Source organism: Triticum urartu, chromosome 7A (genome assembly GCF_056163025.1).
Source record: "Triticum urartu cultivar PI428250 chromosome 7A, HENAU_Tu73, whole genome shotgun sequence".
Taxonomy (NCBI): Eukaryota; Viridiplantae; Streptophyta; class Magnoliopsida; order Poales; family Poaceae; genus Triticum; species Triticum urartu.
The window spans coordinates 462,160,712-462,183,162 of NC_141879.1; the positions used below are offsets into that span (position 1 = coordinate 462,160,712).

The 22,451-nt window shown below is 44.4% G+C and overlaps 1 protein-coding gene across 1 annotated transcript; it reads right to left on the reverse strand.

The window, feature by feature from the left end:
• Positions 1-2,125: 2,125 nt before the first annotated feature.
• On the reverse strand, positions 2,126-6,560 carry LOC147959954 (uncharacterized). Its single transcript, XM_087535199.1, has one exon. The coding sequence runs from the start codon at positions 5,523-5,525 to the stop codon at positions 4,422-4,424; it is 1,104 nt and encodes a 367-aa protein (XP_087391325.1). The 5' UTR covers positions 5,526-6,560; the 3' UTR covers positions 2,126-4,421.
• Positions 6,561-22,451: the final 15,891 nt, after the last annotated feature.

Genomic DNA, 22,451 nt, shown 5'->3' on the forward strand with positions numbered 1-22,451 from the left:
AACAAGAGATCGATAACCAAGCCGGCGAGTTAAGCCTCTTGGTGATCGAAATCCCAGCAATACCAACACAACTAGACGTAGGCTTTTATCTTCATCGTAAGGGGCCGAACTAGTATAAAATCTCTCGTGTCCCTTGTCCCGATTAACCCCTTTAAGCTTCCTAGTTGCGATGGCCCTACGACTAAGTCCTTCCACTAGGACATCTGCCGTGACAATTCCACGACAGATCGGGTCTTCCCGCGAGAAGGAATATCCTTCGTTGACCGTGAGAGCTTGTGATGGGCTAAGTTAGGACACCCCTGCAGGGTTTTGAACTTTCGAAAGCCGTGCCCGTGGTTATGGGCATATGGGAATTTGTTAATGTCCGGTTGTAGAGAACTTGAAACTTAACTTAATTAAAATGAATCAACCTCGTGTGTAACCGTGATGGTCTCTTTTCGGCGGAGTCCGGGAAAATAACACGGTCTCGTGTTATGCTTGAACGTAAGTAGCTTCAGGATCACTTCTTGATCACTATTAGCTTCTCGACCGTGCTTTGCTTCTCTCCTCGCTCTCATTTGCGCAAGTTAGCCACCATATATGCTAGTGCTTGCTGCAGCTCCACCTTACTACTCCTTTTCCTACCCTTAAGCTTAAATATTCTTGATCGCGAGGGTGTGAGACTGCCGAGTCCCAGTGACTCACAGATACTTCCAAACAGATACATGTGCCGATGATGCCAGTGCAGGGGACGCTACCGAACTCAAGTGGGAGTTCGACGAGGATTCGGGTCATTAGTATGTTTCTTTTCCAGATTATTAGTAGAGGAGCCCAGTTGGGGCGATCGGGGATTTAGCATTTAGGGTTGTCTTTCTTTATTTTGGTTCCGTAGTCAGACCTTGATTGTATTCTGGATGATGTATGATATATTTATGTATTGTGTGAAGTGGCGATTGTAAGCCGACTCTTTATCCCTTTCTTATTCAGTACATGGGATGTGTAAAGATTACCCTCTTGTGATATGCCTACCATGCGGTTATGCCTCTAAGCCGTGCCCCGACACGTGGGAGATATAGCCGCATCGTGGGTGTTACAATAGTTCTAGGTCATTGATTTGAGTACTTACATACATGCTATATTTCATCAAAAGATATCATTGAATTTATATGCGGATGTAGTTTCTAAACAAATATTTTTTTGTTACATACAATACATACTTAGCTAGTGAAATTATCAACCTAGAACTACGTGCATGCCCTATACACCCAGGTGGACGTAGTAGTGCAATCCCGCATCTCACATATGTCAAAGAGTACATGTGTTTTGGGGAATAGTAAAATGTGTGTTGGGAATAGTAAAAATCCCAACCGGTCAGGATCCCACCCAGCCCTACATGTCATCTAGATGATAAAAAAATTAAGGAAGGACAAACCATGGCCGTGGTCAGCAATCAGATATGAAGAGAAGAATCTCGTTTAAAAAATATGAAGATAAGAATAAAAGACAAAGTTAAAGAAGTCGCATGAAGAAAGAAAGCCATTTATGTTGAAGGATGGTGGACTAATACACTATCAACCATGCACCACTTCGTCATCTTTATCCTTCATAGATTAGTGGATCAATAATTACTCATGAACCCCTCCCACCTACAGTCTACAAGAGCAGCATTGGTGTTTTGTCAAGTACTCTAGCATATATAAACACCCATGGGGTAAATGCTCATTCACCTCCAAATTAAGGACAATAACCGCACCTAAAGTGAGCCCTCACAACGATTCGGATTTTCGGCCGTCCGTTTTCACGATCTGGATGTTTCTGGCCGTCTGATCTCGTGTAAACAAGCATCTGTCCCGCATGTGTTATGCAGTGGCCCAGCTGTCCTAGAGGGTGCTTGGATCCAAGAGACTTATTTTAGTCTGACTAAAAATAGTCTCTTTAAAAGGCTAAGGTTCCAAGCACCCCTGACTAAAGAGAGGCTAAAACTAATCTTGAGACTAAAATGTTTTAGTCAGGGATACCTCTACTAAAATATGGATTAGTCCTCTCTCTCTCCATTTAACTCCTCTCCTTTAACACAGGCGAGTTCTGGATTGAAGGGTTTGGCGGATAATAAATGCTCATTAATTTGATTTTAGTCTCTTTAGTATTTAGATCCAAGTACGGGTGAGGCCAGCAAGTTTTAGTCCCACTATTCATAGTCATTATAGTCATTAGTATGCTACTCCGTCGGCCGAAATGAAGAAATCCGGTCAACTGGCCCTGTTCGGCCAGCCCATAAGAAATCTGATAAATCTCGTGCGCTCGGTTTTTTTTTCCAGAACGAGGCGGGATGCGGAGTGTTAGCAACCCACTACTCAGATACACTCAATCACTTAGGCATTACAGGTTTGTGGTGGTTTTGATGTACATCGAGAGAGGATTGAGAGGAGCCAGAGGTAGAAGAAAGAGAGCCAGAAGAAGCCGCCGCCGACAAGCCTGATCCTACGTGGATGGTCTGCTCGTTGCTTCCTCCCAGGTATAAGTAGCTGCAGCGCTTGAGGATTCCCAGCCGGGTCAGGCCCAAGTGATGTCCAGAGGCAAGCCCACATACACGTATGGGCTAGGGAAGGGCCCTGACATCCCCTCTTTCTTGAAATTCGGCTTGACCCCAAGCCGACTCCACCGAGAACCGCCCGGATCCCATTGTACTCGATGGTCTTTGACTGGCTCGACGTCTCGGTGGTAGCCGAGGACATGGTAGACTTCAGTGAGATACTTGTAGTTGTGATCGTTGTCGGCATCGTTGTGGCCGAAGTCGTGGTAGTAGCGGTGGCGCCGAAGTCGTGGTAGTAGCGGTGGCCAATGGGGGCTTGCTCAAAGAATGTAGCCAGAACTGTGACACCCCTCCCTCGTTGAAATTTTTCTCGCTGCAACCACGCACCAGATATACCATTGTTATTTGGAAGGAGCAAGAATCCTCTAGCAGAAGTATGTAACCCCGGATCCTTTGAACAGAGTGCAGCACAGAAACAAGATGGAACACATTCAGCATGAATTGGGGCATCTAAGACTGGTATACGTTGGCCGTGTAGCACTCTTGCACACAAGGTCGGCTGATTGCAAATCTCTGGAACATTTTCCTCGATAAATATATGAGCAGAACTACTTGAAAACCATTGCCGTTGTGAACCTGTGACTAGGACATGCCAAGAAATTCCGTTGATATGTCGGTCAGGCAAAAACAAAGACTGAATCACCTCTGATTTTGTTGTGTGGCAGAAGAACATACTGGTTAATAATCGTGCGATAAGCACTTCCTTGCCACCAAATATCATGCTGTCATGTGAATAAATTCCACTCCTCTCAAATTCTTCTTTTCGCAAAAAATGCCAATTCATTGATATATCCACACGCATCATAGTGCCCTGCACTGCTTCATGACCACCACTGATTTGGGTAACACTTCCCAGGCTAGTACGTCTTCCATACTCATACTGACGCATTTGATCTAAAATACTAGTACGAGGACTACGCAGTATAAGGTTCAACTCCAGACTGCCCCAATATACCAATATTGGCCACGGATGATGAGACCTCCCTTCCATGAAGGATGGCGCTTGCCTGACCAAAAACTTCCAGCCTCTGTAACACTCCCAGGATGGCCATGGAAGCGGTCGCAACTTTATTCTGCTGTACATGTTCTCAACAGGAGGACCAATTAGTGAAGATGCGAACCAGCCGGGAGTGAAGCTCAGCTCATCTGGAAGACGGGATGGTGTAGGCAGTGGCCGCACCCATCGATGCGCAGTTTGGAACAGGATTGACGCTGCCCATCGTGTCCACGACGACAGACTGGAGTTGGTGTCAATGTAGTCATCAGGTGGGTCACCGGTAAGTAATGCTGACCGCACCTGCACAGCTTGGCAATTGCATGAAAACGATGGCCATGGTGGCTTCAGTTGGATTGTCTGTTGACTGAAATTGAACAGTGATCATGGCTTTGGTTGGCTCTCACAATCGGCGCCATGTATGTCATAACCTTGTAGCTCAGTTGAAACAGACAACCTCCATTCCGCAGCACTCGAGTTCACATTCTCCATTAATTGCAGTATCATCTGACGAGGAATAGAAATGACTCTTAAGATCATATGGATGCAACAAACAACCTTCTCAGAATGTCGTGGTTTCTGTTGTTCAGTTTGCAGATACCTCCATGATTCTCTTTGGAAATTAAGAACACCAGAAAAATGCTTCATCACATAAGTAACTGGCTGCCCTGCATACTTCAGATGCACATCTGCCTGAAAGCACTCAAAAGACGGCCATGGTCTTGGCCTGAACATGCGCCCTTTTTGACTGATCAACACTCGCAAAGGTGGAGGCCATAGCTCATAATCCAGATTAGCAAAAGGTAGTATTACCAAGCACTGTGTCATTGTCTTCAGACAAATAGTAAACAACCACTATATTTTTACAATCTGAGGAAAGCACTGACTGGACTCCTCAATTACACGGGTAATAGGCCATTGTGAATTAGCAGTAATAAACACTCTGGTCATCCGATTGCTATGCTTGAGCAAATAACCACCTGGATTCCAAGGGAATAATGACAGTGTGCAATCTGAATCAAACTGCCCCGATGAACATAACTCACTGAAATTAGCTCCTACTAGTGGTGGCCATGTTAGACACGGTTCAGACCTCATATGCTCCTCAAATACCAACTGGGCCTCGAACGAAACAAAACATGGGTCTCGGGGACTGAAATGTTCATACCAAGTTGATGGGTTCAGGACGAGTGTAAGTACTGTCAGCTTTGCATCATCTTTGTGCTCCTTCACATTAGCAGCAGCATCTTCAGGCTTGTCAAACGGCATTGGCTCCAACACTTGCTGTACATCCTTGTGTCTTGATGGCAGTGAATATTCAGGGTTGCCGGAGTTGGAGCTAGGCCACACCGGCGACCCAGTGAATGCAGACGCGGTGGGAGAGCTGACATCGATGGCGTCAACACCTTGGCATGTGCTACACACCTCCAGGGACACGATCTCAGGGAAGATTTCGATGGGGGTCACCGTATGCGTGAGCTCCGCAATGGCATCATCCAGGACGAGTCTCAAACCCTCATTGAGGATGTCGGTTGTGGCGACCTGGTGCGAGCGTTCCGTCGAATAGGTGACGTGCGCCATCACGATGCAGGCAGGGGGCGCGTCGTGGATGACCTGGAGGACCTCCTGGGACTTGGTGGTGGAGGAGATGCCGGGGAAGACGGCGAGCTCGGTGACGACTTCTGGAATTGCCGCCACAGATGTGTACTCGTCCGTGCCCGCGACCGGGACGTGGCAGTCGCTGTCGAGGGAAGACTTGGGCGTGCTGGTGCTGGCCGCCGCAGGGAGGCTGACGGCCCCGACGGACTCTTCGTCATGACCAGAGATGGCCACGGTAGAGTTGTTGAGGTCGACCACGGGCTCGGGGCCGAACGCAGCGGCGGTGTCACGGTTGTCCTTGACAACGGTTGGTGAAGGAGAAGACGGGGCCGGCAACACGTCGAGTGTAGCGTACCACATCTGCAGGCGACAACACCGATAGTAGATGCAGTGGCCATCCCAGTACGCGAATGCGTGAGCCGCTGCGTGCACCGAATTGAATCGGACATTCGCCGCTACACAAAGCTCTCCATCCTCCGATTTTGTTTGGGGATACACCACCAACTGCTCTACACCAAAGGGAGCGAAGAGGGAATACAATACATCAGTAGTGATAGGGTAAATCGCTTGCTCCACGACCAAGCTGAGAACCTGGTTGAGGACATTTGGTGGCTAAACATTTGATCGAACAGGTTGAAGGTGATGATTGGGGGAAAAAATTGGGGGCAGGAAGAATGGTGGCCTGGCTCTGAATACCAGATGTTAGCAACCCACTACTCAGATACACTCAATCACTTAGGCATTACAGGTTTGTGGTGGTTTTGATGTACATCGAGAGAGGATTGAGAGGAGCCAGAGGTAGAAGAAAAAGAGCCAGAAGAAGCCGCCGCCGACAAGCCTGATCCTACGTGGATGGTCTGCTCGTTGCTTCCTCCCAGGTATAAGTAGCTGCAGCGCTTGAGGATTCCCAGCCGGGCCAGGCCCAAGTGATGTCCAGAGGCAAGCCCACATACACGTATGGGCTAGGAAGGTCCCTGACACGGAGGAGAGGAAAGGGATCGACCGGAGTTGCGGGCGCAGCATCCGGGTCCAGCCTAGGTGCAGCGGCGCTCGATACAGAGGATGCGACGCGGGATACAGAGGAGCGGGCGGTTTGTGTCGATCGAGTGGAGGCGCGGGATCCAGCTGAGGCGATCGAGGGGAGGCGCGGGAGGATGCTGCCCTTCCCTTCGCGCCCCACTGCCGGCGTCGCCGCCGCCGGCCACATCTAGCCCCCTCAGAACTTCTCGCCCTCACGTCTTGCTTCATATCTTCCCATCCCCATTCGTTCTGCAGCCATGTTCATTCCTAAGGTTGGCATCTTTTCCACTCCCCCTCCTAATCGATTTGGTTCCTGAAACCAATGTTTGCTACTATAGCTGAGGGATTGGCTTGTTTGCTTCGGCTGCTCGCCTGCTCGGTAAGGCCAATCCATTTTAGTTTATTCCAGAGGTCCACGTTGCATTGCAGTGATTCGTTCCTTATTTGCGTCCATCTCACTTGATTAGGATGTGCTCGACGGCGCGTGCGCCAACGCACGGTGAGGTCAGGCAGCTGGTAGAGCATATTGGTTAGTTGATAAAGACTGCAACTGCAGGGGAACATATAGGTAAATACCAACGATTCTATGTAGGTAATTTTACTTAATTCTGGATACTAAATGGTTAGTGTTACGACATGATTGCTTCCAAACAAAAGAATTATGTTGTGGTGAAGTAATCATTTTTAGAATTAAAACTGCAGAACTCGCATCATTTTTGTTTGTGATTATGGGCAATGGATTCAATTGTTTTGGAACAATTTGTAGAATTTCTTTGACATAAAATCTGATTCCCAGCCTTATACTCCAAATGGTTACCAAACCTTATTGATGCTCATAGATAATATCCAATTGATACTCCAAACGTTTTTCTTGCTAAACTATAATTTGCAATGATAGCCAATTTAATGTCCTAAATTTGGTTCCCCTTACACAACTGCTAATGCAGTCGTTCTTTGTGTTAGGAAGCACGTGCAACTCCAGTTCGGTGTGGACCGATCGGTCACCCTCCACCGGTTCCAGCCTGAGGCAGAAGTAGTCTTTGCTTGCTCTGCTTCACAACGATGCTTGGTCCATGTCTCTCCCATGACAACCGCCTAGGGAAAACGATAACCATCTGGACCATGTTGGCACTACATGGTGTAGTGTTAACGTAGCATAACTTGTGTGTATTTCCTGATGCCTCTCAGCCCTATACGTACAACAAGTGAACAGCAAGATAGTAGAGGCTTTCAGCTCAGATTTGCTCTCCAATGCCAAAAACAAAATAAAAAGATATCCTCTCTAATATCAAATGAGCTCTAGGCGTGTGCGCATATATGATATTGGTTTCTGAAAAGGTTGGACATCAACATCTAAGTTCTAATGATCATACCATGAAGAAAACTAAGGTACAGAAATATAACAAAAGGACAAATGGCATTATTGATGGAAATACTGGAGTCATTCTGTATAAGTGCCGTGCCGATCGTGTACGTGTATTAATATCAGAAATTCATTCAACTAAAGGTTAAATTTATTCAGAAAAAAACTAAAGGTTAAATTCACAAAGCCTTGATAAATTTTATGGCATTTTTTTAGAACTTCAGGTTGCTGGAGGAAATGTGACGCCATAAGACCGACGCTTCAGATGCCTTCCATGGATTCCGAAATTTCTCATGTGTTTTGGGTTGGTTCATTGCTTTCATCATTGCATCTCTTGCATTGCATCATGTCATCTCATGTTTAAAACTCAACTAAATAAATTGCATAAATCTTTTGATCTATTTAACCGGGGGAACTCACATGGTGATTCCTCTTTATAACATATCCTCCTAATAATTATGGAGCTATTATAAATATTTCATTTGTTTGGAATTAACCGGAACACACTTGCTAAATAAATCCCAATGCCTTCGTTATCACAATTCTTAGTCTCTAACTTTGCCATATATCCTTTCATCACTTTCCAGAGCTTCATCAAAAATCTCAACATTTTTGGACCTTCCTAAACCTCACTTCCTATTCAAATCATTTGAATTTAAATCAAATGAGTTTGAATTTATATCTTTCGATCCTGCCACTTCTAATTTTCTTGGGGCATACACATTTTTATGAGTCCAAGAAAATTGGCGTCCTGCTCTAATCCTTCCTTAACCCTCTCTTTCTTTTCCTCTCGCTATTTTCTTTTCTGCTAAATGAAATAAGAGAAGGGAGAGAGAGAGAGAGAGAGCAGCCTAGCTGCTGCTCAGCGCGACCCATCCTCAGGCCCAGCAGCAGCCGAGCCGGCCACTAGGCCTCTAAGGCCCACCTAATCTCAACCCTAACCCTCTTCCCTGCCTGATCCCTTTCCCCACTCTCTCCCTCTCGTCCACCCACACCGCCGCCACTTCATGCCTGCGCAGCCAGCGCCAGGGTAGGCGCCGCGCTCGAGCTCCTTGACTCCAGCCGCCCCTGCCGGCGACCAGCACCGTCGTGGCCGTCCCCTCACCCGCGTCTTGGCCTCCTTCCTCCTCGACTCCCTTGCTGCTCGCCGCCCTTCCTTCTCTTCCACAGCTCCACGCCCGATGCCCTGCCGCCATGCCCTGCTGGCTCCGGCGAGGCACTGCCTCCCCTCCGCCCCGTGTGCCTCCTCATTGTCGCCTTGCCGCCGCCCCGAGTTCGCCTTCCTCCCCGATGGCACCTGAGGCCCCATGTCGCCATGGTCGCTGCCTGATGCTATGCTGTGCTACCGCTGTCAAGTCCCGTCTCCGGCCATGGCGCCCACGTCGGCGACCACGTGCAAGCCGCTGCTTCGAGCCGTCTCTGTCTTCCTCTCGCCCTCGAGCTCCTGCTCATCACTACCGTCTACGGCTACTCATGCCGCCATGGACGCCGTTGCCGCTGCTTTGCTGTTGTTCCTCGTCGGCCGCCTTGCACCCGCGAGCACCACCACCGAACCAGGAACGCCAAGTCCGTCTTCAAATTCCTCTGCACCCCCTACTTCTTCGTGGGCTTTTGTTCGTCGTCGCTGTCACCCGAAGCCCCTTGTGTTGCTTTGTTTGGACCGTCAAGATCGGCTACGAGATGCCAAGAACCGTACCCGGACCGCCAAGCATCTTCTCTGTGATTTTTGCCAAGTACCACAACGACGCGTCAAGTATCTCTACCGTCGTCTACGGAAACGCCAAGTACCCCTACGCGCGAAGACGCCAAGACCATTTCGGGATTCACCAAGTACCGCTACCGATGACTCAAACACCTACGAAAACGTGTACCACTAGCGTCGCCGAGATTGCAAGAACCTCTACCGACGACCTCGGAGCGTGTATGACGACTGTTGTCGAAGACCCGTACCTCTACCGCTTCCCGAACATGAACGACTACCTCCACTACGAATGTCCCGAGAACGTCCACTTCCTCTACTTTGCACCAAACCCGAACCGTACCGTTTGCACGCTTCGAAGGTATAACCCCGAGACGGCCGCCCGTGAACGAATGCATGTGTTGTATGAGATGCATGTTTGGATGTTGTATCCGCCCGTGAACGTTAGTTGTTTCCCTCGCTTGGCACCGCCGTCGACCCGTGGGAACCCGGTATCCGGGATCACCACACCATCTCTAGCTTGTTCCACACATCCGCACACTTGCTCTTTTGCACCGGTATATCAACGAGTTGCCGGATCACCGGAATGTTGTCGTGGTGCCATATCCATTTTCACCGCCGTGGCACCATTTCTGTTTCGCCGCGTGGCACCCTTCCATTCCGTCATGGTGACAAATGTTCTAACATGCTCATGTCCACATTTTCATAAAAAATGCATAAATATTGTATATGACATCCGCATCATGATAACAACATTTAATTTGTTGTTGCTTTTCAATTTCTAAATAATATATGGGGATTTTACCGGAATTGTTGTTTGTTGTTCCGGCCTCATTTAAACTTGCCTTGATAGGTAGTTTTATTATGCTTCATTTCTTGCCATGTTAACCAACATTTAATGTTGATGAGTAGTCTAAACGAGAGAAAACTAAATAACTTGAATGTGGTGTTTCGTCAATATGCAACTTGTTGCATATTGAGCTCCACTTAATTAGTAGTATTGTTTGTTGCACTTTGTCAATGCTTTTATACCGGACATGCATCATACTTGTTTGTGCATCATGCTATGTTTATGCTTGTGTGTTTACCATGTTGTTTGCTTCTTTCCGCTTTGCTTCTCTCGTTAGCTTCGGTTTCGTTCCAGAGTTGTGAGCATTCGTTCGGCTACGTCTGTTTGTCTTCTTCATGGACCCATTCTTGTTCCTTGCGGGATCGCAGGCAAGATGACCATTACCCTCGATATCACTTCTATCTTTGCTTGCTAGTTGTTCGTTCTATCGCTATGTCGCGCTACCTACCACTTGTTATATCATGCCTCCCATATTACCATGTCAAGCCTCTAACCCACCTTCCTAGCAAATCGTTGTTTGGCTATGTTACCGCTTTTGCTCAGCCCCTCTTATAGCGTTGCTACTTGTAGATGCCGTGCAGGTTGTTCCATGTTGGAACATGTTTATGTTGGGATATCACAATATCTCTTATTTAATTAATGCATCTATACACTTGGTAAAGGGTGGAAGGTTCGACCTTATGCCTGGTGTTTTGTTTCACTCTTGCCGCCCTAGTTTCCGTCATACCGGTGTTATGTTCCTTGATTTTGCATCCCTAACACGATGAGGGATATGGGACCCTCTTGACAGTTCGCTTTGAATAAAACTCCTCCAGCAAGGCCCAACCTTGGTTTTACATTTGCCTAACAACCTATAACCCCCCCCCCCCCGGGCCAATGCTCCTCTGAATGTTGGTCCGAAACGGGCAGCCTGCGGGGCCACCTCGGGGTAACTTGATGGCTAGTTTTACTTGTAGCCTGACCTATCCGGTATGCCCCGAGAACAAGATATGTGCAACTCCTATCGGGATTTGTTGGCACATTCGGGCGGTCTTGCTGGTTTAGTTTTACCATTGTCGAAATGTCTTGTGCACCAAGATTCCGTGCCTGATCGGGTGTCCCGCGATGGAGGATTGTCCTCATGGATCGTGAGCTTGTGATGGGCTAAGTTGGGACACCCCTGCAGGGTATAAACTTTCGAGAGTTGTGCCCACGGTTATGTGGCAGATGGGAATTTGTTAATATCCGATTGTAGAGAACTTGACACTTGACTTAATTAAAATGAATCAACCATGTGTGTAGCCGTGATGGTCTCTTTTCGGCGGAGTCCTGGAAGTGAACACGGTTTGGGTTATGTTTGAACGCAAGTAGTTTCAGGATCACTTCTTGATCACTTCTAGCTTCACGACCATTGCGTAGCTTCTCATCTTACTCTTATTTGCGTATGTTAGCCACCATACTTGCTTAGCGCTTGCTGCAGCTCCATCTCATTACCTTATCCTACCCATAAGCTTAAATAGTCTTGATCTCGCGGGTTTGATATTGCTGAGTCCTCGTGACTCACGGATACTTCCAAAACTGTTGCAGCTGCCGATGGTACCAGTGCAGGTGACACAACCGAGCTCAAGTGGGAGTTTGATGAAGCTCCTGGTCGTTATTATGTGTCTTTTCCGGATGATCAGTAGTGGTGCCCAGTTGGGATGATCGGGGATCTAGCATTTGGGGTTGTCTTCTTTTATTTTGGTTCCGTAGTCAGGCATTGATTGTACTCTGGATGATGTATGTTTAACTTGTTATTTGTGTGAAGTGGCGATTGTAAGCCAACTCTTTATCCCTCTCTTATTCAGTACATGGGATTGTGTGAATATTACCCCTCTTGCGACAAAACCACCATGCGGTTATGCCTCTAAGTCGTGCCTCGACACGTGGGAGATATAGCCGCATCGTGGGTGTTACAAGTTGGTAATCAGAGCCATCCCCGACATAGGAGCCCCCTGCTTGATCGAATCGCTGACGTTGTTGAGTCTAGAACAAAAATGTTTTGAGTCTTAGGATTATATATATCGGAGAGTAGGATTCTTTTTACTCCTCAGTCCCTTCGTCGCTCTGGTGAGGTTTCCTAACGTAGATGTTTTGACTTTCCTCTCCTCAAATCTCACTAAAAAAATTTAGGATCAAGCGGGTATCTTGGGATCGTTCCGATATTCCTGTGATGAGAACATTGTTCTTGGTGCCTCCTGACATTTAGGGGTTGTGGCAGTGTCCCGGGGAGTTGAGCTCTGAGGTGTTGTCATCACAATTTTATCGTTGCAGTTCTGGAATACCCGAGTTCGCCGACATCGAAAATCTCTTTTATGCAGTTAGTGGTGAGATAACCTCGATGCCACCCAGTACTGGGGCGGGAGTTCGGGAGTATTGCCACAGCTCGTATAACAGATGCTTTTCGAAGGTTGAGGTACACGATTTCCGGAGTTTTCTTTATGTGTTGACGGATGGATACAGTTGGAGAGTAGGGCTTGTTAGTTGTGTGATATATATTGTGCCTCCCTGTATCCCCAACACCAGATTGCATAACCAGAAAGTTTCGGGGGTTTATAGGTGGGAAGTCAAGTAGCTCCTAGGATATCTTTCCGACAGATGCATGATATGAGATTGGGGTTCGACGTCTAGTGGTCCGCCTATCCACAGTTGGTTTTACAGTGGTCTTGTTGTGTCTTTAAGAGTCCTTGGCTATGCTGACTCATGGACGCTTCGTATGTTATGTGCACTGCCTTGTACATGATGGTGCTGTACGATCGAGCCCGTGTGGGCCCCACCACGAAAATTTCGGACGAAATCTCCATCATATGTTTGTTCCGGCTTATTCTGCAAGCCAATCCTTTGTTTTGTCTTGGTTTGTGGTATTCGAGTTACTTCAGTGTCAAATGAGGATTCCATACCTTTTCTAAAAGGTGTTCTCATATTTCTATGGGAGTGCTAATCCTTCTTTATCGTCGAGATTGTCTTGTCAATCCTTTTCAACCGGTGTTTTCATCTTCAAGTTATTCCATCCACTTCATCCTTGTAAGATCAACTCTCATCTTCTCAATGTTGTCGTTTCCCCATCCCCATTTATTTTTCTTTCCCGCCCTCCGGCCCTTTTTGTTCACGGAGTCTCAAGTCGCTAATCGAGTATCCTTTTATTCATGCTGAATGGTCATGCCAATTCTTTTTCAACCGGTGTGCTTCTCTTCAAGTGGATCTGATCATTTTCAACATCCGCAAGATCAACTCTAAGTTTTCTCAACGGTGTTTGTTTCATCCATCCCAATTTGCTTTTATTTTCCCCGTCCTCCCACCATTTTCTTCAAGGACTCAGATTTCTTAATCAAGTGTCCTTTTATTGATGGGAAGTCTCTCCATTCTTTTCTGTCAATGTTCTTACCCGGTGGTTCTCATGAAGATGCTCTTCAAGTTCATCATTCTTCGTTCTTTTTTCTTCTCAGGTGGATTCAATTCAAGCTTTGTCGATCATATCCATTCCTCATTTCAAATGCTTTCTCATCCCGGTGCACCAATTAATCATTCACCTCTCCCTATTCTTTTGTTCCGGGATGTTGAAGATATCTTAGAAGATTCGTGTTTTCATTCCTAATACGTTCAAGAGATCTTGAGGTTATTATCTCTTTCAAGTCATTTAATTCAACCGGTGCAATCTCTCTTTCAAATCCTTCAACGGTGTTTCTTTTGAGTGGGCCCTAATCCACAAGTCTTTTCCCAAGATCTTACCCGACTCTTCTAATTTTGTCGGAGCTATTCTCTAATTCCTTTTTAAAGTTTGACGTAAGAATGAATTATCATCAGTCAAATGTCTTTCTCTAAGATCTTTCAAATTCTTTTCATCGTTCGTTCAATCTTTCTAACTGTCATTCTGGAGTGCCTCAACAATTCATGGTGGTGTTTCTCGTCATCATTCTCGGATTTTGTAGACCAAAGAAGAGTTTCTTGTTTTATCGTGACAAATTCTTTTCATACCCATCTGGAGCATTTCATGAGTTGTTTTCGTTTCTTGTTCATTGATGTCTACTACACAACCTTATTCTTGTAGACGTTGTTGGGCCTCCAAGTGCAGAGGTTTGTAGGGCAGTAGAAAATTTCCCTCAAGTGGATGAACTAAGGTTTATCAATCCGTAGGAGGCGTAGAATGAAGATGGTCTCTCTCAAGCAACCCTGCAACCAAATAACAAAGAGTCTCTTGTGTCCCCAACACACCCAATACAATGGTAAATTGTATAGGTGCACTAGTTCGGCGAAGAGATGGTGATACAAGTGGTATATGGATGATAGATATGAGTATTCGTAATCTGAAATTATAAAAACAGCAAGGTAACTAATGATAAAAGTGAGCGTAAACGGTATTGCAATGCTAGGAAACAAGGCCTAGGGTTCATACTTTCGCTAGTGCAAGTTCCCTCAACAATACTAACATAATTGGATCACATAACTATCCCTCAACATGCAACAAAGAGTCACTCCAAAGTCACTAATAGCGGAGAACAAACGAAGAGATTATGGTAGGGTACGGAACCACCTCAAAGTTATTCTTTCCAATCAATCTGTTGGGCTATTCCTATAGGTGTCACAAACAGCCCTAGAGTTCATACTAGAATAACACCTTATGACACAAATCAACCAAAACCCTAATGTCACCTAGATACTCCAATGTCACCTCAAGTATCCGTGGGTATGATTATACGATATGTGTCACACAATCTCATATTCATCTATTCAACCAACACATAGGACCTCAAAGAGTGCCCCAAAGTTTCTACCAGAGAATCACGACGAAAACGTGTGCCAACCCCTATGCATAGGTTCATGGGCGGAACCCGCAAGTTGATCACCAAAACATACATCAAGTGAATCACATGGTATCCCATTGTCACCACAGATACACACGGCAAGACATACATCAAGTGTTCTCAAATCTTTAAAGACTCAATCCGATAAGATTACTTCAAGGGGAAAACTCAATCCATTACAAGAGAGTAGAGGGGGGAGAAACATCATAGGATCCAAATATAATAGCAAAGCTCGCGATACATCAAGATCTATCACCTCAAGAACATGAGAGAGAGAGAGATCAAACACATAGCTACTAGTACATACCCTCAGCCCCGAGGGAGAACTACTCCCTCCTCGTCATGGAGAGCACCGAGATGATGAAGATGGCCACCGGAGAGGGATTCCCCCTCCGGCAGGGTGCCGGAACGGGTCTAGATTGGCTTTCGGTGGCTACGGAGGCTTCTGGCGGCGGAACTCCCGATCTATTGTGCTCCCCGATGTTTTTAGGGTATATAGAGATATATATAGGCGGAAGAAGTACGTCAGGGGGCCACGAGGGTGGAGGGCGCGCCCTAGGGGGGTGGGCGCGCCCCTACCTCGTGGCCTCCTCGTAGATCCCCTGACGTGCACTCCAAGTCTTCTGGGCTTCTTTCCTTCCAAAAAATGAGTTCCGTGAAGTTTCAGGTCAATTGGACTCCGTTTGATTTTCCTTTTCTTCGAAACCCTAAAACAAGGTAAAAAACAGAAACTGGCACTGGGCTCTGGGTTAATAGGTTAGTCCCAAAAATGATATAAAAGTGTATAATAAAGCCCATAAACATCCAAAACAGTAGATAATATAGCATGGAGCAATCAAAAATTATAGATACGTTGGAGACATATCATTCATCCAAAGGCCATCATTTCAGAAGATTTATTCATTCTCAACATTCAGCTCTCATTCTCCAATTCTACCGGACGGTGCATCATTCAAATATCCTCTAATCAGTTCATGATCTCTTCGTTCTCTCATATCTGAATTCACTCAAGTATCTTCGCTCGTTTTCTAATTATTTCCGGTGAATTGTGCCTTTGCTACGTTCATTTTCAATTCTTACGACGGTTCGTTCGAGATTCCTCTTCCTATGTTCTCACATTAATTCATTCGTTCTTTCTAAACCCTACCGGTGGATTGTTGAAGACCTTCCCAAGTTTGCGCTATATCTCTCTTAATCCTTTCTACGAGTATAAGTAGTATGCCAAATCCGTTGCTTGTCATCAATCTAAATTGCTGAAGGATACGCATAATGTAATTCTTATTCTTGTTTCATCCAAGTGTTTAATCCTTTCCTTCGGAGTTTGTTCAGGATGAAGTAATTCTCGGTTCTAGTGTTTCACCTTTTCCTTTTCTGGAGCTCCAAGTTTTCCGCTTTATCTCGTCGCAAAGCTCCATCTAAATCATCACAAGGCTTCACCCTGTGTTTTCAACTTCTCTTTCTTTTTATCATTCTTTTATTACCGGAGTTCTTCATGGAGGCTCTACATGGTGGTTCGTCAAGGATTCTTTTCATTCTCCAATTGTTCTTCAAGTTTTCTCTCGAAGTTATGATCCGCCAAGCTTTACTCAAAATTAAACATGGTGCTCAACACATGTTTGTTTTGAGGAGTTCAAGTATTCTTCATCGTGTATTCCAAAGTGCGATTCTTTCTACCTTATCTTTTGAGGTGGTGCTATATCATTTCTTGACAATTTCCATTCTTGTTTCGCGATTCACATGTTGTCAAGAATGAGGAATTTTAAATCATCAATCTCTTCATTGGAATTATCTTGGGTTATATTTCACCTAAAGCCTTCCCTAAGGAATGTTGCTATTGTGGTGCTTCTCAATAATCCAAGTTTCCTCCTATTCTCGCGATGAAAGAAGTTTTCATCTCTTCGTTTCTCTCAAGCAAGCAATTGATTCCATTAGTGGCAGAATTTCACCTTAGTTTTGAGATGTTTTCCATAAGCCCACTACAAGCTTATTCGTTTCATTGTTGGTTTTCCCAACAACTTCGTTTTAACCTTCTTGGAAGGGTGCTTTCCTAGTTAATTGGTGGTAGAAGCTGGTTTTTTCTTCTCCATTCTATGATTCCAATGATATATCTTCTATTCTTCCTTCCGGAGGCGTTGTGAGGTTGCACGCTTCGACCCATCATCCCATTTTTGTCAAAGATCATGTTCTTTCCTTTGCTTATCCATTCAACCGGAGTGTCGTGTCCTCCATTCAAGTCCTCTCATCTTGTCAAGTTCATGTTCAATTCCTTCCATTTACAGTCGGAGTGATGTCCAAATTATATCATTCGTATTCCTTCTCTATCTTGTTTTAAACGGAGTGTTGTGTCTATCATTCCTCTTCTAGCCGGAGTCTCATCCAAGTGCTTTCATTTTGCCAAGTTCATATTCTATGCCTTCCATTTCCAACCGAAGTGTTGTCATAATTGATCTTTATCATTCCTTGTACATCTCGTTTCATCCGGAGTGCTTGCATGTACTTCTTGTCCATTGTAACCCTTTTCTTATGTCCTTCAACCTACAAGGTTCTCACAATGTTCCTTGTTCCTCTTTTATAACGGAGTGTTTTCAACTTCTTGCATCTTTGTTGGATTCCTTCTTTCAATTTGTTTAACCTCTCAAGGTTCGTTGGTTTCACTCTTTTGTCAAAGAAGCAACTTTGTTTTACCTCTTGCTATTCCGCTTCTCTCCGGTGCCATCCTTAGATCTCGGGAAGAGATCTCTTGTAAGTGGAGGAGAGTTGTGACGCCCCAAGACCGACGCTCCAGATACCTTCCATGGATTTCGAAATTCCTCGTGTGTTTTGGGTTGGTTCGTTGCTTTCATCATTGCATCTCTTGCATTGCATCATGTCATCATGCCATCATTTTATCTCATGTTTCAAACTCAACTAAATAAATTGCATAGATCTTTTGATCTATTTAAACCGAGGGAACTCACATGGTGATTTCTCTTTATAACATATTGATAACCCACAAGTATAGGGGATTGCAACAGTTTTCGATAAGTAAGAGTGTCGAACCCAACGAGGAGCTAAAGGTAGAACAAATATTCCCTCAAGTTCTATCGACCACCGATACAACTCTACGCACGCTTGACTTTGCTTTACCTAGAACAAGTATGAAACTAGAAGTACTTTGTAGGTGTTGTTGGATAGGTTTGCAAGATAATAAAGATTATGTAAATAAAAAGTAGGGGCTGTTTAGGTAAAGACACAACTTAGTAAGTTTTAATAAAGAGCTTTTTGTTACGAGAAAGTTATTTGTCCCTAGGCAATCGATAACTAGACCGGTAATCATTATTGCAATTTTATATGAGGGAGAGGAATAAGCTAACATACTTTCTCTACTTGGATCATATGCACTTATGATTGGAACTCTAGAAAGCATCCGCAACTACTAAAGATCATTAAGGTAAAACCCAACCATAGCATTAAAGTATCAAGTCCTCTTTATCCCGTACGCAAACAACCTACTTACTCGGGTTTGTGCTTCTGTCACTCACGCCACCCACCATAAGCAAATCATGAACATATTGCAAACCCTACAGCGGGAATCCCTCACACTTGCGCAACACGGAGAGCACCATAGGACAGCACCAATAATAGAACATGCAACTCAAACCAAGCACGATCATCAAATAACCCATAGGACAAAACGGATCTACTCAAACATCATAGGATAGACATACATCATTGGGGAATAATATATAGCGTTGAGCACCATGTTTAAGTAGAGATTACAGCGGGTAAGAGAGAGGTTACACCGCTGCATAGAGGGGGGAAGAGTTGGTGTTGATGGCGGTGAAGTTGTTGGTGAAGATTGCGGTGATGATGATGGACACGGCAGCATTCCGGCGCCACCGGAAGAGAAGGGGACAGGGGGCCCCTTCGTCTTCTTCTTCCTTGACCTCCTCCCTAGATGGGAGAAGGGTTTCCCCTCTGGTCCTTGGCCTCCATGGCGTGGGAGGGGCGAGAGCCCCTCTGAGATTGGATATGTCTCTCTGTCTCTCTCTGTTTCTGCGTTCTCAGATTCTACCCTTTCACCGTTTCTTATATTCCCGGAGATCCGTAACTCCGATTGGGCTGAAATATTAACACGATCTCTATCCGGATATTAGCTTTCTTGCTGCGAAAGAAGGGAACCAACCACCTTACGGGGTGGCCACGAGGGTCAGGGGCGCGCCCCTGCCTCGTGGCCCCCTCGGGCATCGTCTCGCGTGGATTTTTCTTCCCAAAAATCATATATATTCCAAAAAAATCTCTGTCAGTTTTTATCCCGTTTGGACTCCATTTGATATGGATATTTTGCGAAACAAAAAACATGCAACAAACAGGAACTGGCATTGGGCACTAGATTAATATGTTAGTCCCAAAAATAGTATAAAAAGTTGCCAAAAGTATATGAAAGTTGTAGAATATTGGCATGGAACAATAAAAAATTATAGATATGACGGAGACGTATCAGCATCCCCAAGCTTAATTCCTTCTCGTCCTCGAGTAGGTAAATGATAAAAAAGATAATTTTTTATGTGGAATGCTACCTAGCATAATCTTGATCACATATCTAATCATGGCATGAATATTAAGACACGAGTGATTTAGAGCAATAGTCTATCATTTGACATAAAAACAATAATACTTCAAGCCTACTAATAAAGCAATCATGTCTTTTCAAAATAACATGGCCAAAGAAAGTTATCCCTACAAAATCATATAGTCTGGCTATGCTCCATCTTCACCAAACAAAATATTCAAATCATGCACAACCCCGATGACAAGCCGAGCAATTGGTTCATACTTTTTAACGCGCTTCAGCCTTTTCAATCCTCACGCAATACATGAGCGTGAGCCATGGACATAGCACTATAGGTGGAATAGAATATGATGGTGGAGGTTGTGTGGAGAAGACAAAAAAGGAGAAAGTCTCACATCGACGCGGCTAATCAACGGGCTATAGAGATGCCCATCAGTTGATGTCAATGTGAGGAGTATGGATTGCCATGCAACGGATGCACTAGAGCTATAAGTATATGAAAGCTCAAACTGAAACTAAGTGGGTGTGCATCCAACTTGCTTGCTCATGAAGACCTAGGGCATTTGAGGAAGCCCATCATTGGAATATACAAGCCAAGTTCTATAATGAAAAATTCCCACTAGTATATGAAAGTGATAACTCAAGAGACTCTCTATATGAAGAACATGGTGCTACTTTGAAGCACAAGTGTGGTAAAAGGATAGTAACATTGCCCCCTTCTTCTTTTTTTGTCGGGCTTCTTTGGCCCCCTTTTTGTATTTGGGCTTCTTTGGCCTCTCTTTTTTTGCGGGCAATGCTCTAATAATGATGATCATCACACTTTTATTTACTTACAACTCAATATTACAACTCGATACTAGAACAAAGATATGACTCTATATGAATGCCTCCGGCAGTGTACCGGGATGTGCAATGATCTAGAATAGCAATGACATCAAAAAACGGACAAGCCATGAAAACATCATGCTATCTATCTTACGATCATTCAAAGCAATATGACAATGAATGCTCAAGTCATGTATATGATGATGATGGAAGTTGCATGGCAATATATCTCGGAATGGCTATTGGAAATGCCATGATAGGTAGGTATGGTGGCTGTTTTGAGGAAGATATAAGGAGGTTTATGTGTGACAGAGCGTATCATATCACGGGGTTTGGATGCACCGACGAAGTTTGCAACAACTCTCAATGTGAGAAAGGGCAATGCACGGTACCGAAGAGGCTAGCAATGATGGAAGGGTAAGAGTGCGTATAATCCATGGACTCAACATTAGTCATAAAGAACTCACATACTTATTGCAAAATTTTATTAGCCCTCGAAGCAAAGTACTACTACGCATGCTCCTAGGGGGATAGATTGGTAGGAAAAGACCATCGCTCGTCCCCGACCACCACTCATAAGGAAGACAATCAATAAATACCTCATGCTCCGACTTCGTTACATAACGGTTCACCATACGTGCATGCTACGGGAATCACAAACCTCAACACAAGTATTTCTACTAATCCACAACTACCCACTAGCATGACTCTAATATCACCACCTTTATATCGCAAAACTATTGCAATGAATCAAACATATCATATTCAGTGATCTACAAGTTTTATGTAGGATTTTATGACTAACCATGTGAATGACCAATTCCTGTCATCTCTCTAAATAGATATAAGTGAACCAAGAGAGTTTAATTCTTTCTACAAAATATATGCCCACGCTCTAACAAATATAAGTGAAGCAAAAGAGCATTCTACAAATGGCGGTTTTCTATGTAAAGAGAAACAGGCAATCCAAACTTCAAAAGATATAAGTGAAGCATATGAAGCATTCTATAAAGCCATACTCAAAAGATATAAGTGAAGTGCAATGAGCATTCTATAAATAAACCATGGACTATCTCATACCATCATGGTTCATAAAAGAAAAATGAAAACTAAAAGCAAAAGACGCTCCAAGAATTACACATATCACATGAATGAAACGAATCCGAAAACATACTGATACTTGTCGAAGAAAGATGGGATGCCTTCCGGGGCATCCCCAAGCTTAGACGCTTGAGTCTCCTTGAATATTTACTTGGGGTGCCTCGGGTATCCCGAAGCTTGAGCTCTTGCCTCTCTTCCTTCTTCTCACATCGAGACCTTCTCGATCATCGAACACTTCATCCACACAAAACTTCAACAGAAAACTCGGTAAGATCCGTTAGTATAATAAAGCAAATCACTACTCTAAGTACTGTTGCAAACCAATTCATGTTTTGTTTTGGCATTGTAGCTACTGTAATATAACTTTTTCATGGCTTAATCCACTGATATAAATCGATAGTTTCATCAAAACAAGCAAACTATGCATCAAAAACAGAATCTGTCTAAAACAGAACAATATGTAATAATCTGAACATTCACCATACCTCTGGTACTCCAAACATTCTACAAAAATTAGGAAAAATAAAAAATTTGAATAGAAAGACAGTGCAAAAATAATCAGAACTATTTGACGTTCCAGTAAAAAATGTAAAATCGCGCACTACAGCTAAAGTTTCTGTCCTGCACCGTACAAACCAACAAGCAAAGTAAACATCCTAAAGGAAAATCTTGGCACATTATTTTTATATTTAAACTTTATAAAAGCACACAACATAAATAAATGACTCTCTAAAACTTCTGGGTTGTCTCCTTGGCAGCGCTTTCTTTAAAGCCATTAAGCTAGGCATATAGTGCTCAAGTAATGGATCCACCCGGATCACAAGGTATATCAAAGCCAATTTTGATTAAAAATGATTTGACATTTTGTAGTGAGCACAAGGTAGCATAAATCATGTAATGAAGAAGTCTAACTCTCTTCCTATGCATCGGCATGTCATAAAAGAACAATTCATGCACACAAAGTAAAGGCCAATGCATAGTATAAACAGTTTCTTGCAATTTTTTCGTGTTGGAAACATAGAGAGGTGGAGATATAGTTCGTCTCTCATAATAATT